This window comes from Alosa alosa, chromosome 8 (assembly GCF_017589495.1).
Source record: "Alosa alosa isolate M-15738 ecotype Scorff River chromosome 8, AALO_Geno_1.1, whole genome shotgun sequence".
NCBI classification, from domain to species: Eukaryota; Metazoa; Chordata; class Actinopteri; order Clupeiformes; family Clupeidae; genus Alosa; species Alosa alosa.
The window spans coordinates 28514332-28531393 of NC_063196.1; the positions used below are offsets into that span (position 1 = coordinate 28514332).

Genomic DNA, 17062 nt, shown 5'->3' on the forward strand with positions numbered 1-17062 from the left:
GACCATGACCATTTCTTTATTCAGTTTCCTCAAGAGTGACTGAAGCAGAAGCATGCAGTGATGTGACCATCTACTGCCACCTGCATGCTGGCAATGAGACTGTAGTTGATAACAGAGATGTCCGTCTGAGTTGGGTGGATGAGGGAGGGGCTGAGCTGCAGAACACCAACAGGCTCCAGATCAGCAGAGACTCTCCCTGTTCCACCACACTGACTGAGGAGCTCAGAGATCCAAACTATTTTAATACACAGAAGACATGGAGATGCCAAGTGACAGCAGAAGGGAAGGTTCAGACTTCTGCAAACTACACCATCAGAGTGAAAGGTGAATGACAATAACACACCTGTCATTGAGTTATAATATAAGTATGTTTAAAGGTTCTTCAGTCACATACTATGAATGTATTGTACATGAATGTGAATGCATTTAACTAGAATGTTACACTGTGAAGGACTAAAAACTGATATTTTGTTTTGTAGCCTCATCAGAGATCTGCCCATCACCCCACTTCTTAGGCAAGACTCTCTTTGTGTGTGTGTGTCACTCACTCACCTCATGTTGTCTCATTCATTCACTCACTCACTCACTCATGTTGTCTCACTCACTCACTCACTCACTCCCTACCTCTCTCTCTCTCAGGTGTCCATGTGGCTGTTAGAGTTGCTACCACTATTAGTCTGTTTGTGGCTGTGATCATAGTTGTGCTCATCCACAGGAAGAGATCAGGTGAGTGGATTACTGCAGACACAGCAGCTATTAACTCTACTGATGTTTCTCTCTCTCTGACTGATACAACTCCATCAATCTGAGCTACTGCAGATACACTCTGTTGCTTTTCTGATACATCTCCATCTGTTTCTGCTTCTCAGGAGATCCCCAGGACACACAGTGAAACACACATACACATTTTTGAGTCAGTTTTATGCTAATGGACCCTATTCATGTGGTGTCCTCTCTCTTTTCCTTCAAGGCTCCTAGAGTTAGATCAGCTGCAACCAGCCAGTCCTTGTAGTCTTGTTCTCCTTATGGGCTCTTTAGACCCAGCTGTTCACAGTCTCCATCACCTGTATAGCTTGTCTACCTTGCGCAACCACTGGTTGTACCATGAAGGTATTAACTGGAGAGAGTGACTAAGTCCCGCCCTCCATACAAATGAATGATGGAGGCTAGGCTAGTAAATCCGGCCAATTCATAGTCAACGCCATATTGAACACTGGAGCTCGGATCCAGCGCCAGTTGGCTCTGACCAGGCACCAAGTTCCAAAGCTGGAAATGACGCATGGACCAACGTCGATTTTTATTGGATATTCTGTAAAAAGAGAGTCGTCCTCCAGTAAGAGGGTGGTGATAATACACACATTGCTTGCCACGTAACAAGAAGAAGAAAAAGTTGCTCGGGAACGCGCGTGGAGTGCAACTTCATTTCATTGGATAACAGCGGCTCAAACGAAGAGCAGTCTGCCTGCTGCTGCAAATGCATTCGAACATGATGTGAAATACCTGTAGTCGAACTATAAATAAACTATTCGGTTTTTAGTGCCATGTGTAGCGCATTTTTACAGTCTATGATTAGTTTGTTTTTTATTTTATTGTTTGCCACCTCAGCGGGTGCTCTAAACGTATTCTAGCGTTGGCCCATGACCAAATCAAGCCAATAATAGCCAGTAGCCACAATAATGACTGGAGCCAGAGCCCTCAATAGCCACCCTGTTTCGAAAATGGAAGATAACGCACAGAACGGCCAGCCTGAGCAGACAATTACGTCCCCAACTCATCTAAAATGTGGTGTCTGGAAATAGCCTACTTTGGGTTGTACACTGCAGAAGGTAAAGTAACCCTTAAAGAGGATGTAGTCTGCGGACTCTGCAAAAAACAGTTTACTTACTCTTCCACAACATCCAATTTTCGCGCTCACCTGTCGAGTTACCATCCAAATTAGGCAGCGGAGTCAGAGGCACAGACGGCCAGAGCATCGCCAGGCGTCCATGTATGATTGCACACTTTCCGTAAATCCTCAAATTATGTCCGGGGTTTGCTATAGGCTTAGGCTGGTATGTTTGGGGCAGGATTGTATGCTAGGGAGACCTTTATTTCTTACATTGTGCGTTTTATTGTGAGACGCGTGTTTCGTTTGGAGCGGCATACAAGGCTATCAAAAGCAGACGATTTTCGGTTTGGCTTGGGATTTAATTTACTTTAGGACTGTTTTATTATATATCTAAATGTTGAGACTGATTGAGATGAGACTGGCACTTAAATATAGGGGGTATTTGATGGCTCACTGTGAGGTTTTATGTAGTTGAAAAAGTGTCAGAATTTCCAGCTGTTTATTGCGAGACAAGGAAGCCGCTTTCCCTCATTCATTGAATGTGCGCTGTGCTATAATGGAAACCTTATTGTGTAGCCTAAGTTGAGTTCTTTTTTAATTATGCATGATGAACTTGTTATTAAATTCGTAGGCTGGAATGCCTCGTGGCAACAATTGTGTTTAAATGTAGTAGCATAGGCCTACTGCTTCAGCCTCTGGCTAGCTCAAAAGGGGGCTGATATGATGGGTAAACTTGTTGGAGACCCATGGTGTAGGCTATAACAAGACAATTTAGGGCTTTATGCCGCTGTTGTGTAATTTATTGTCTTTAATCATATTTAGGCTATTTTTGTTCTGGACAAAAAACAACGAAACAAGATCAATATAATTCCCTTTATTTGTCATGTGTAACCTCACACCAGAACGCTTAAGTTATGGTCAACAAAGTTACTTTTAATTTCTCATTTGCTTTAACTGGAATCAAACCTTTTTGATTATGAAAACCTGGTACCCTTACACCTACTCACTGGTGAGGTATTAATCTGAAATCTGACAAACTGAAAATGAGGGGCAACCAAACCAAGCAATTATCAATTTACATGAAACCCAAATCATGACAGTATTAACACAAAATCAAATAAGCCCCTTTCTTAGTTCACCTTTAGGCTATAGTTCCATTATTCACTAGGTCTTAACAATTCCTTCAACAGGCATTTAGATTTAGTAAACCCCCTTCAATTACACATCATAACATCAACAGCACATAACACATTGTAATACACTTGTAAGCACCACAACACGTGATTCAGTATCACAAAAGTCCCTCCCAATAAGTTCAATGCTTTGGCATGACTCAATTCCCGCTGTCAACGACTGTTGTCACTTATAGTTAAATGTTCGCTCAGTGTCAGACAGGATGGTCACTTAAAATTGTTCCACAAGAAAAGTATTAGCCAGTTCACGGGGTGAACGTCTATTCGTGCCAGTAACTGGGTGGAGAGTCTCATGTGGCAGGGAATACTCACAGACCACACCGTTGGTGCCGCGGGGGTGAGAGGGGAGGGAGGGGAGAGTGAGCTTGACGAACAAGCGCTGGCTTCTCTTGCAAGCTGACGTGATGAAACGTCCCACGTTGATCTAGAAAGACGACGAAACTAACACTTTGTTCTCTAAACTAATTTAACTTCACAATAGGATAACTAGTGAGGCAATTCCACCTCACACTACGACGTCATACACTTTCCGAACGGCAACAACGCAAAGTTGATTGAAGTGTAGACTTGTTCTTCTCCGTGACACAACCGTTCCAGGTATCCTTCGTCCGCAACCGGAACACAATGACACTACTTTGAACTGAACTTAAAGATACTTTACGTAATACTTAACTTAATGCAACTCGATAGAGTACCTTCACTTTTGTCTAACGTGTGTAGTCCACGGAGGCTGCCATCTTCTCTCTCACTCGTTCGCGCTCCTTCTCCAAGTCCCTCCCTCTCCATACTCCCCATTGGACGGCACAACAACCTTTACAGCCACTGATTGATTTACTGTCAATCCACGTCCTAGGCTGCTATTGAATATAGTTCTTCACAGGGGAGGGTTGACACGTCAAGACAGCGGTGTACAGAATAATTATCCACAGTCTGAGGCACCCTTACACATGCATAACCATAATATATGTCTTCTCATCAGCTCCTCAAATACGCACTGAATAATGTTTGGCTGTAGCCGCCGGATAGGTAACCGCCCACCAACATGTACGCGCATGAGAGCTCAAGCCCAAAACGAATTTTCGTGCATGGAGCTGGTTCCAAATGCTCCATGCAGCGCCATATTTGAAAATGGCGTATGCTAACATGCCGAAGCTAATCTGCACGCTCTTGACCCCCTGGGTTGTACTGAGAGCTGGTTAATTTCACACTGGAGCTCCTCCCCTTTTACTAGAGGAGTCATAGCTCTGCACAATTTAATAGTATGGTGTGATATGGGTGCTTGGCAACTTATCACTTCTGCAGTGTGTGCAATGTGTGTGAAATGTGTAACAGGTGTGGCCTCTTGAGGTGTCCTCTTCCGTGTCTGTGCCAAAACCCCTTCCCTGGTGTTACTCCTACCCAGGTAACTTGGGTAGCTTTCTCCCGGCTAGCGGATTGGATCAGGGCCGATGGTTACTGTCTATCTGCCCCTTCTGGTGGTCAAGCCTAATTTATTTGTCAGTAATGTTTTCTTCTTGTCTGTCTTTTATGTATTTGATTTCAATAAATAATGTATTTTTTTATATAGTATGCAAGTCTCTGTCAATGCATGACCTTTTTGGGATAGATAAATGGCTCCCGTTATTCCTTCCGTCATGCCACCCATATCATAGACTTGTTTCTCTGAGTTTGACTTTGCATCAAATCTTCAACTCTCTTTTCAACTCTCTTTCTAATTTTAAGCCTTTTTGTATAGATCCGCATTATATTTCTAATGAATACACTCACTGTATACAGTATATAAACAATTAGCCATTGTGTATCACCATTTCATAACAAACTATATTATTTCTCTCTGACATATTCTTCTGTCATGCATGCACTGTCCTGCTTGCATGAGCTTGCATGTTTTCCTAAAGGGATCATTTTGTACACTTCCAAGAAAAGCCTTCTGATTTGGTAGCTTACAGTATTTTAACTGATTTGCAAGCTTACTTGTAAAATAAAAACACATCTGTTAATGGTCCCATAAACCCCACTAGTGACCTTTGAGGCCTTACAACTTCTTTCTCAAATCTTACACAGACGGTTGTGATGGATGTCAGATTTGTTTGGTGTTTAGGACCATGAGCACAGGGGGGTCAGGAGTGAGAATTGTGTGTGATATGAGGTGCTACACTTATATAAATGTATATAACTTTAATAAATGACATAACTGTCAGGTCCCAGGGACTTTCCAGTTGCAGTTACTGCTTTTGGCCACTAGATGTCCTCATTTGCACCTTTTTTTTTGTTATTTTCTGAAATTTCCGGATTTTCTCGGCTCATGTTTTTGAGTGATTACACCTGTGAGTGTTAATGAATCAGAGTATTTAAGGAGCATGTGTTTGTTAGTGCCTTTGCTGAGTTTTCCTGTGTGCCACCTGTATCGTAAGTGTACTCCTGTTTTGAATACTCATGAAAAAGACTTTTAGTTATCAATTTCTCCCTCTTTGATGTTTTTTTTTTTACTTTGAATTTTTGGCTGGCCTGTTTGAATAGACTTTGTCTACTGCCCTCTGTTTTTAGATTTTCTACCTTTTCTTTCGACTTGATGGTCATTGCCTTATACCTGTGATATTGCAACAACCCACAAGAAAGTCTGTTTGCCTGCCTGTTCTGATTCAGTAAAGAAAAACTCTGAATCTGACTTCTCTGCATTTTGGTTCATTCACATCTGAGGGTGGTACACGGGATTCATCTCCACCTTTCACACCGGAGACCCGGGTTCGAATCCCCATACGGGCCTGACTCGTGGTGATAACAAATTCAAATTACAATTTGAGCCAGTATTTTACTTAAGAGCATGAAAATACGCCAAATGTGCATCATTTGATATATTTTGTAATATCTAATTCTCCCAAATCCGAAGTAATGAACCCATCATAGAAGAATAATGATGACCACCACAATATTTTATATATTTTATATTATGCATCTTATGGAGTCAAATACATTGGAGGAGCATGACGTCTATTATGTTCATTTTCAGTATTACATCACCTCTAAACGTGCATCCAGGCTGTTACCTCAACTGTCCTTACCCACTCCCCATCTCCCTTTCTATAGATAGATAGATAGATGGCACTTTATTCATCCAGGAGGGAAATTCAAAATGTCGCGGTGGGAACAAAGGATTTCCTGAAGCATTGTGTTCTGCAGCTCAACGAGCGTAGCCGACTTCTGTAGCTGCTCCTCTGTCCCTCCAGGAGACTGTGGAGGGGGTGCTTGTTGTTGGCCATTATAGCATTCAATCTGCTCAATGTATCCCTCTCCACCACAATTTTCAGTGGATCGTGCCGCCTGGCATCCTTGGACACCCCCAGCACACTGCTGCATTAAAAAGAACACTAACACTAACAGTGTAATAAAACATCTCCCCACACAAACCAAAAGACCTCAGCATTCGCCAGAAAGAACAGTCGGCGCTGCCCCTTCCTATAGAGGGCATCTGTATTAGGGGCCCAGTCCAATTTATCAGCCAAGTGGACTCCCAGATATTTGTATGTGTGAACCTGAGAGTGGCCTCTTACTTCTAAAGTGGACTCCCAGATATTTGTATGTGTGAACCTGAGGTGGCCTCTTCCTCCTAAAATCCACCACCATCTCCTTGGTTTTAGCAGTGTTGAGGTGAAGACAGCACTTACTGTATTGCACCAGTCCCTAAAAGCCTCCACTAGGTCCCTGTGCTCCGGCTCCTGACCACTTCTAACACAGGCCACAGTATCTGTGTCGTCAGAATATTTCTGGATGTGGCAGGACTCTGAGTTGTATTTAAAGTCGGCCGTATATAGAGGGAACAGGAAAGGAGCCAAAACAGTCCCCTAAGGAGCACCAGTGCTGCTACTGACCATCCCAGACACACAGCTCCCATGCATGGGCGGACTGGCCACCTGGCATACCGGGCATTTTCTCGGTGGGCCGACGCACCTTTTGGGCCGATAGAATAGGCTATGGGCTATGTATAATTGAATAATTTTGGCCAACGATCGGCCCAAAGGATAGGCAATCAGCGGCCCATTGGTTACATTTCCATATTGACACTCCATATTGACTGATCCAATAACAGCTCACGTCAGGCACCCCTCGCATTTTGGCGCAGAGCCAGGATTCTGCTTCAAAAGTTAATCGAAGTTGCCTACACAACATTTCGGCGGGTGCCAATAGTGCAAAAGTAACACCAATGTAGGAGCTTCAAAAATACAATATTGCAAGTAGGCTAGCATATGTCAGCAACATGTTGAAGTTCGTTGAGTTTAAACGAGGATGTAAGCAAGCATACAGAGCAGGTGGTGAGCAGGTGGTGGAGCCTAGTTGAGGCTACTTGATAAGAACTCTGTGGTGGAGCAGGTAGGCTATGTGTGACATGTCATGCTGACGATGATGATTATGATGACTTATTAATTGCGATATTGTAATGATATGGTAATGATAACATAGTAAGGCCGTGCTGTGATATAATAACAAATAGCGCAACTTAAATGTTCTAAATGTGTCATGAGCTCTCTCTCTACCTGGTAACACGCGCTGATTGAAGTCTGATGACCTCCACCTGTTCCTGCTCTGCTCTGCCTCACCCTCGTTTACCTACCAGCTGCACTGCATTCACCACTCATCATGCCCTGTATATAAAGCCTTGCTTTTCAGTCCACACTTGTCAGATCGTCTGCAACCAGCACCAGTTACCTGCCTGTTTTGGAAAACGCCTCTGACTCTTTGCCTGTGATCCCGGACCATTTCGACTACTTCTGTGTTCTCCAGCCCCGGTAATCTTGACCTGCCTTCCGTCCCTCTTCTACGAATACCGCCTAGTCCTTGACTGTACTGCTGCTTCGTTTCAATTGCTGTTGTGTGTGTGTTTCCCCCAGGACTTCCCGGATCATCCAGCTCCAGCCATCGCTGTTCGGCTACTGGGGGAACACACACACGCAGACTCTTGGAACTCCTGTACCCCGGAACCCCTGAAACCCCCTTAACCCCCAAACCCTTAAATAAACTTTTGAACGTGACGCTTTTGTGGTCCTCGTCCTGTTTGGTGTCTGACAAAATGAATGATTTGCAAACCCGGACAGCAAAAGAGTGTCAAATCGATGTTAATTATTGGTCAGATTTTGATCAGTTTCCGTCAGACGCCCAAAATTCCACATCGATGGCATGAGTGGTGGTTGGTCTCTCAAAGCAGAGCGTCGAAAGGGTTCTGTCTGGGTTATCATGGTAAAGATGGGCTAAAAGACTGTAGACTGACGGAAATGTAGGCTACAAAACATCAAGTCATATTCATCATGCACAAGCCAACTAAGCTATATATACAACCTATACGATAGGCTACTGGAAGACATTAAAGATAATTACTTAACATAGCTATATACTGTTCCAAAATGTAGGCTACCAGCAATGAAGGTAGGTAGTATTAAGGTAGTATAGCCTACAGGAATAAAATATTTCCAGCATCAGCCCTGTTTATTTTGTGTTGTTTCAGTTGTCCTACAGTGATTAATGTCTACGACAATCGAGGTAATTTAGTCAGTTGAGTATTTTATAGTTTAAATGTAGCCTATTGAATAATTTGAAATGATACTTTGAATTCAAGCAGAAACTCTTCTTTAATAACTGCTTGTATAACCTACTTGAATATGGAGCGTATGTGCTCCAGTTGAAAATATATGCATATTTAAGGGTAGGCCTAATGCAAAGATTTTGTATTAAATTAGATGTGCCCGATCGATTTGAGGGCCACTTCGGCCAAATATGCCAGGGCCGATTTTTGGTCCCAGTCCGCCCCTGCTCCCAAGCCTGACGTACAGTACTGTGGCCGCTCGGTCGGTATAGTGTGTAATCCAGGTTGTCAGGGAGCAATCCACTCCCATGCCTTCTAATTTGTCTCGCAGTATGAAGGGCTGGATTGTGTTAAAAGCACTTGAAAAGTCAAAGAAAATTATCTTCACACATGCAGCTTCCCTGGCACAGGCTCCTCCTCTAATAAAGTCTTAAACAAGGCAAAAGTATTATTTTACAAAATGTGTTCACTAGTAACTGTAGTCCAGATGCCCAGCGCCTGCAGGGGTGTTGCATTTGCATCTGCAGTCAGAGCCTTTCATACCATTTTGATTCAAACATTTGCATCCCGACAGGCTATAAAACATACACTGCCAAATTAAATCCAGAGCTAGTTACTATTCGCCATCATTGCCCAAATAGAATTTTGACAAAACAACAATGTTAACAAATATGCTATACACGTGACTGCTTTTATGTATACAGTATGAGCTACCTTTCTATGTTTACTGTAATATGTTGTATGGCTGTATCAATGTTCTATCAATAATTGGAATCATCAATGTGTGGCCTTTAAAATGGTCAGACGTGCACAGAGAGGCGCCTGTTCTGACTGTATGTTGGTTATTTTAAGACTTGGCCTCAAATTGATCCTGTGATATCATATCCTTTTCATAAGGGCCTTTGAGCCTGACTGACCACCGCTGGTATATCTGGCTTAGAGGTGTGAAACTAAGACACAAACAAGAGACTCTTCTAAATAAAGACATAACGTGTTTATTAAAATCGGACAATAGAGCATGCACGTAAATGAGAGAGACGGACTATGAGCATTTACTTCAGTGGCGCACTCCACACACACACACTCAGACAAAGAGGAAAGGAGAAGAGAGGAAAGTGAAAGAGAAGAGGAGAGAAAAAGGGAGGATAAAGGAGAAGAAGATGGCGTCCATCCCCTGTGCTCTGTTGCTGTTGCTGATCTGCCCAAGTCAGGTCCACATGGGTGAGTTACTTAAGCAATAAGAGGCCGTAGGTTGCACTGATTATAGAACAGCGAAGTTGTGCTTAATGCCTAAAACCCCCCTTAGCTGTTCTGCAATCAGTGAAACTGATCAGTGATGGTTCTGCAGTGGTTTTAAAATGTGGCATCATTGTCAGAATACACCAGTGTGTTTTGTGGGGAGAGAGAACGAGTGATGGTGTGTTGTCATTCTGAATCACACAGTATGAATGAAAAGGCATGTGACTGAAAGTGTAGATTTCTCAGTCCTGTGTCCCTAAAGCACAGAAATGAGATCAGACAGATAGAATATCTATGACTACTTTATCAGTGTCAACTCTGTCTGTCTATTCGTTAGGTGTTCAAGGAGGAAACAGCCCCACTGTGTTCTCCAGTGCAGGTGGGACAGCTACTCTACCCTGTGCTAATGTGCTTTATCCAAACTGCTCCTCTACTACATGGCTTTATCGCAGTACTGGACATACTGTAGAATTGTTTGGACATGGGAAGATAAAACCTGAAAACGCCAAGAACAGATCTGAGAGACTGAGGGCCAGATGTACTAACGCTTTTGCGCCCACTTCAGGCGTATTTGTTTCGCAATGTGTGTGTAAAACCATTGCGAGGTATGTACAAACAGGCCACAATGATGTAAAAGCGCAAACTGCCTGTTGTGGGAGCTGAAAGTGGCAGATTGCGTTTGTCATGTCATGCATATGCATTCATGGGAGGATCCAGGCGAAAGTTGGAGTTTAGCGTAAAAAGATGGGAGGGGAAGAGTAAAGAGCGCCTAGTTATGTATTCCGCGGTATGTACAAAGACTGCTCCTGAAAGTGCACGTCTATTCTGCACCTAAATACTTCCGCCTTGTAAAAGCAGGTGTTAATCCAAATTGCAGTTCAATGCATCAATAAGAGAACCTTTCAAAGACAACAGAATCGCTATTTAGAGCACCAGTTTGTGGTGAAAGTATTTGTACTACCAAAAGCAACCTTTACTTTCGTTGGCCTTTCGAATGTCTTACTTTCACTTTCACGTCATTCACTTAAACTTTCCTACTTGCTAGATTTGACCAATCTTCCATAGCCTTCGTGCACAAGTAGTTTGAGTAGAACTGTCACGGTTCAGACAGACGACCAGAGGACCACAATTGAGTCACACCAGAAAGTTTATTAAACTTAAGGGAAAAGGGAAGTAGGGAGTGAGTGAAGGCTCCAGGGGTTACCAGGAATAACAGGGATTACAGGGGTTCCAGGGGTTCCGTCCAATGTGCTGTGTCTGTGTCCCCCAGTGGCGGCGATGCATCCTATGACGCCGGTGGTGGGTGGTCCGGAAGTCCTGGGGGGGGGGGAACACAGACACAACAGGGCAGATGAAACGAGGCAGAAGTACCGTTTAAGGGAAATCCAAATTCGTAGTAGCAAGGCAGAAGGCTGCTCAGAGTTACCGGGATCGAAGAGTAGTCAGGGGTCGTTACGGCAGAAAGCAGGTATGGTTTTCTGGGGCAGAAGAGTAGCCAAGATTCAGGCAGGTCCGGGGTTACAAAACAAGAGTCAGCCAAAAGCGCGAGCAAACAGGTTCCAGGTGTGAGCTTTGCAGACGATCTGACAAGGAGAGCTGAAAGACAGGGCTTTAAATACTGGGAGAGGTTAGTGGGTAATGCAGCGCAGCTGGCAGAGTAATTAGAGCAGAGCAGGGACAGGTGGAGCTAGTTAGGCTGAGTAGAGAGAGTGGTGAGCAGAGTGGAAGATAATGGAAACCAATTAAGGTGGTAACCCGGTGGAGTGAGAGGGCTCATGACAAGAACTACTGATCTTCATTATCTCCCTGCTTGTTTACATCTTATCATGTATGTATGGTATTATTTCATGATGCGCAGTTTACACTAAAGATTAAAAGATTGATAAATAAGACGGAAACTTGGGTCTGACAGCGTTCACAATCTGCGGTGTGTCCATGACGCTGATAACGCTACGTTCGCAAATGTACGTACATCTGGCCCTGAGTCTGTTCCAGAACTGTTCTCTCCACATTACCAAGTGGGTGGACATCAATTTGAAGATGATGCTCCAGTTTATCTCAATGTTCTCCATAGTAGGTTTCTTATCAATATATAGACACAGGCACAGGTTGCAATATCTAAGGAAAGATTCTGAACACACTGTCAGCTGGTTCCTGGCGCAAGCAGGTAGATGAATGTTATCATGCAAGCAGTTTCATTTAGGAGGCTAGTGGTTTGATACCCACGTGGAGTTATTATTAGGCTATTTAATTTTTTTTTGGTGGCATATTCATGGTTCGGTGCATGTACAGTTAAAGGGATATTCCACCATTTGGGGAATTGCACTCATTTTCCACCTCCCCTTGAGTTAAACAATTGATTTTTACCTTTCTCCAGTTCATCCAGCCGAGTCTGGCGATACCACTTTTAGCTCCAGCCTAGCATAGATCATTGAATCGAAGCAGTCCATTAGCATCTCACCTGCTAGCATCACGTTTAAAAGTGACTAAGATTTCCGGTAATTTTCCTATTTAAAACTGGTCTCCTCTCGAGCTAGAAAGTGTAATAAGACCAACGGAAAATCAAATGTAGCGATTTTCTAGGCTGATTTGACATGGAACTACACTATGACACGGAACTAGTGTGAGGACACAGTTATTATTAGCCTTACGGTAGCATGACTTTGAAGCGGATGACTGACTATGTCCAGTTTCATCAACCGAGTGAGGTGTCTTTTTCTGCCCCCTAGTTAATACCTGGGACGGTCATAAGGTGTCACTATAGAATATAATTGATGTATTTCGGTAGCCTGGGTTTTCCCACGCGCGATTTTAATTCACGCTGCTAGGCAGCCTGGATTCTATGGACTTCGTTTTCACCTCAACGAAGGAACCAATCACTGAACGGAGGGAGGGCAGCAAGACAATGACGACACACCGAAGCCGTTATGTGCTATGTACAGACGCATTTGATAGACATTCGGAGCGCCCAATAAATGGCTCTGGGCATTCGTAAACCACGTTTCAAATACGAGAAAATGAATGTCTAGTTCCCAGACCCCATCTCAATGAGATGTGGTCTGACGTTAGCCAGGCTAGTATTTCGGGGAGAAGAAGTTATGTGTAGGCTACACAGATTGTGTAGGCCTACTTTTAAAATGCGCTACGTCAATGGAAAACGTCTCCTGGTCTGTAAAATGACGCCAGGATATTTCTAAAAATTCAGGCTTTTGACCGTTCATGCCCTGAAAGGCAAGTCTTTCACATTCATATTCGGTTACATCTGCCGAAGAGAGAGTGTAGAGAGCTGTGTACAGAGCTGACACTGATTGAGTAACGAGTAGCTTAATGAGTAAATTTTAGCTCTACTGTAAAACCTTATAGCAGCGTGGACAAATGGAATGACTATATAATGTGTTTAATCTTCACCTAAATAAAGTCAGAGTTTAACAGTCAAAACGTATGTTTATCCGTGAAATTTGTTATTGTAGACTGTATTGTCGAATTTTGCGAAAACGTGAAATTCGACATTTTAACCTGTACGTTTGTTTATCGTGGATTTTCTCAAAATAGCACTGTGCGCAAAACGACTGGTTTCGCCTTGCAGGGTCACATATATTGACATTAATTTCCTAAACGGCCTGCCATAATATATATACATACATCATAGCTGGTTGGAAGAAAGACTGTATTACTGTAATGTATTATTATGAAATGGCTTTATTTCAAAGTTGTTTAAAACACAGCGAAACACAATAGCTAATTGTTTATATACAGTGTGTTTATTAGAAATATAATGCTGATCTAAAAGGGCTTCAAATTAAAAAGAGAGTTGAGGATTCAAAGTCAAACTCATAGAAACATGTCTATGATATGCATACAGTATGCATGTGCATGACCTACGGCACATGTAGAATATGAAATGCAGCATGAAGGATATGATATAAATTACACATGTAGAATATGATAAGTTACATGTAGGATACAATATACTGCACATGAAGGATATGATATACAGCACATGAAGGATATGAGTTACTGTAGATGCCTTTCTAATATCTAATTAGTATCTTCACAGTTAACAATATGACACATTTCTACAGAGGTCTGGTATGTCGTCTGTATATTTTAAGGCATGTATCTTTAAAGGAAAAAGGACAAAAGGAAACCTTATCAGTGACACTGACATTTTGAGTAGCCTATGGGTTGTGTGTGTGTGTGTGTGTGTGTGTGTGTGTGTGTGTGTGTGTGTGTGTGTGTGTGTGTGTGTGTGTGTGTGTGTGTGTGTGTGTGTGTGTGTGTGTGTGTTTGTTTGTGCGTGTGTGAGTGTATGTGTGTGTGTATGTGTGTGCATGTATTGTGTGTGTTAATTCTGTGTGTTATCCTTCTTCTGAACAGTGGCATAAACAGCATTGGGGTCCACAGGTCTGCTGCTCTGGTCCTCACCACCTGATAACTGCATGATGGTGCTGTAGGTCACAGTGTGCTCAGACTGCTTCTATACACAAACAAACAAACAAACAAACACACAAACAAACAAATATCTCACCCCACACTGAGGAGTATGAACATGAGGATAAACAAACTTGATGAGTAGTGACTCACTGCAGAAGGCCCAGCTGGAGTTGGGTTGAGGTGCTGCAAGGCTTCATAGTGCAGATCAGCTCCTTCCTCTTCCTGTACAGAAAACAGAGAGAGGCAGAGAAAGAGGAATTTGTTATGAGGACACTGTGTCAATTCAGAAAAAAAGGGACCGCACTTTGCATATATGTGTTTTATTGCAGAGCACACTGAGGAAGGCGCTAAGCCGAAACGCGTCTGTGCAATAAAACACATATATGCAAAGTGCGGTCCCTTTTTTCTGAGTTAACATTTAAGTTTGGCCAAGCACTCTCAAACTGAGTGAAGCCTGCTCCTACCATATACTTTATCTGACACTGTGTCAATGGCATATCTAACAGGAAGTATGACAAGTAAACCTATAGAATACAGTATTCTTCAATGGCCAAAATTATCTTTTCCTGCTAAACCAAACTCATTCACAAAGTGAAGAGCTAGATGGGCGTGGGCAGGCTACAATTATCTAACAAGTAATCCAGACGTAACGGCTGCATCCATTCTGTGCCTCAGATGGACATGAGTGATGCCAGTGTGTCATTAGCTTACATTAGCTGAGGAGTTTACTGCTGGAACAGACTGGAGAGCTGTGGCACTGGTCCTGCTTTGACTCTGTGGAAACAATGTGTCAGATTATCCATCACATAGATCTGTGTCAAACGTACCTGCACATTTCTCACTACACATTAAACCCAGTGCCATACAGAAGGACTATTTCTGTGGAACAAAAAGAATATGAATTTTTCACTCACTAAGGTGTGCTCTCCCTCAGCATCTGAAATAACAATAACAAGATCATGGCTAGTCTGGCTTTCATCAGACCAAGCTCAATCTTTTAAGAAATCAAAAAATAAATGGCGGGCAGATCAGGCTGGGTTCACCCAGCCAGTCCATAGGCACCGATATTGTTTAATTTTCCGATTGAGATATACTAGGCTCTGGCTATTCTAAATGCAAAAATGCATCAGGGAGTTATGACAAAACGGTAACTAACAAACTAGATCCTAATAGAAAGTTGTTAGCTTCCCTAAGCTACAGGTAGGATTATAAGGTAGGCCTATTGACAACATAAATTGTCAATAGGCTATGCTGGCTAATACACAAATAAAATCTCCTTTGAAACCAATGGCTACGCCTTACAGTATCAAGCTGGACTTAAACTGTCATATCGTGTAAAAAAGTTGTAATAACATTCACGCGAGCTCCATGAGTCAATGAAAGCATAAATGAAGTAGCCACTTCTAAATGGGACCTACTACACAGTAGCTTAAGGTGTTTTGCTAAAACAGCCATAATGAAATGAAGGTGTCATTGTTTGATACTTCACACAATAACGCGTGCTTTTAATTTCACAGACTACAACTACCAAGCTGTAATCAAAGCACATCGATTCCCCTCTCACACCCTGCACGCACTTAAAACAAAATAAACAGGCGTCTCAGTCTCGCATGTATAGGCAAAACTGCATCAGACCCGTGTAACGTTGGTAAATCTTCCATTGCACAGAATGATTTTTGTAGCACGCAATAAATGACAGTCGAAAAGATACAAACAGTGCTGCTATACATTTGCTTGGTATAACCGCATTTATAGTTTTCTACAAATGCAATAAATCAAATGCCTCCATCACTCAACCAACGCTTAACGGTAACATTACCTAGGTCCTTAGGCCTATTGATATTACAAGATTAACGTACCTGCAGTAAAACCAAGCATGTCCGATAAACATCCTCAGATTTATTTCGCTTCAAGAAGAAATGGGAATTACACTTCATGTGAACATCGCCCTATCCTTATTAGATGTTCGCGCGGTAAATTACAGTCCTTGTATGGTATGAAGCGCCCATTGTTTTTCCAACCCTTTTAACTTCCAACAAAATTACGCCTCACTGCAACGTGCGCCATCTAGTGGACAAGCGACATTACTTCGCCAATACTGAAAATGCAGCCATGATGATGATGATGAATATTTATTTTGGCTTTCTTTTAATCCTACTGATTTTCATTTTTTTTACCGGGGAATCACAAATGAGTGATTATGAGCCAGGTTTATGTGGGCCCTTGAGACCAACATACCATAAAAAGATTCACAGAGAACTGTGTTCTGCCCTACCCTTTTCGGGGTCCAGTCCAGCCGGGGCTGCAGATGAAAACGAAAATGACGGTTCCATGCTATCCATATGGGGTACATGCTCACCAAGTTTTGTGTACCCCGGTCTTTCAGTGTCCGGGAATCCTTGTTGGTGTACGCCACTAAATGTACACATAAATTATTTTATTGTAAGGCCCCCATGAACGAAAGTACACAAAACTTGGCATGCATTCAGAGGGTGTCATAATGATCCTACACTTTTAATTTTGTGCAGTTTTGACCTTGTCAGCCAGAGATATTGAGATGAAAACACCTAATTTTATGCTTTTTTAATTTTTTAACTAGGTGGCGCTTTTATACATGAAATAAGTGGTAATGGGATGGGTTGACATGCCCCTTAAGACCAACATACAAAAAAAAAAGGTGGACCTCCTAGGCCCTACGGTTCTCGAGATATTCACAGAAAACTGTCTCCGCCACCTACAGGCCAGTTGGTGTATAGTAACATAAATTAATTTATTGTGTGGCCCCCCATGAAC

General features: G+C 42.6%; 1 protein-coding gene across 1 annotated transcript in view; it reads left to right on the forward strand.

The window, feature by feature from the left end:
* Nucleotides 1-11404, forward strand: part of LOC125298836 — a 53437-nt gene extending 42033 nt beyond the window's left edge. Inside the window, exons 11-12 of the mRNA XM_048249705.1 lie at nucleotides 10173-10214; nucleotides 11106-11404. Of these exons, the coding sequence (XP_048105662.1) occupies nucleotides 10173-10214; nucleotides 11106-11404 (341 nt within the window). The remainder of the gene's footprint in view (nucleotides 1-10172; nucleotides 10215-11105) is intronic.
* Nucleotides 11405-17062: the final 5658 nt, after the last annotated feature.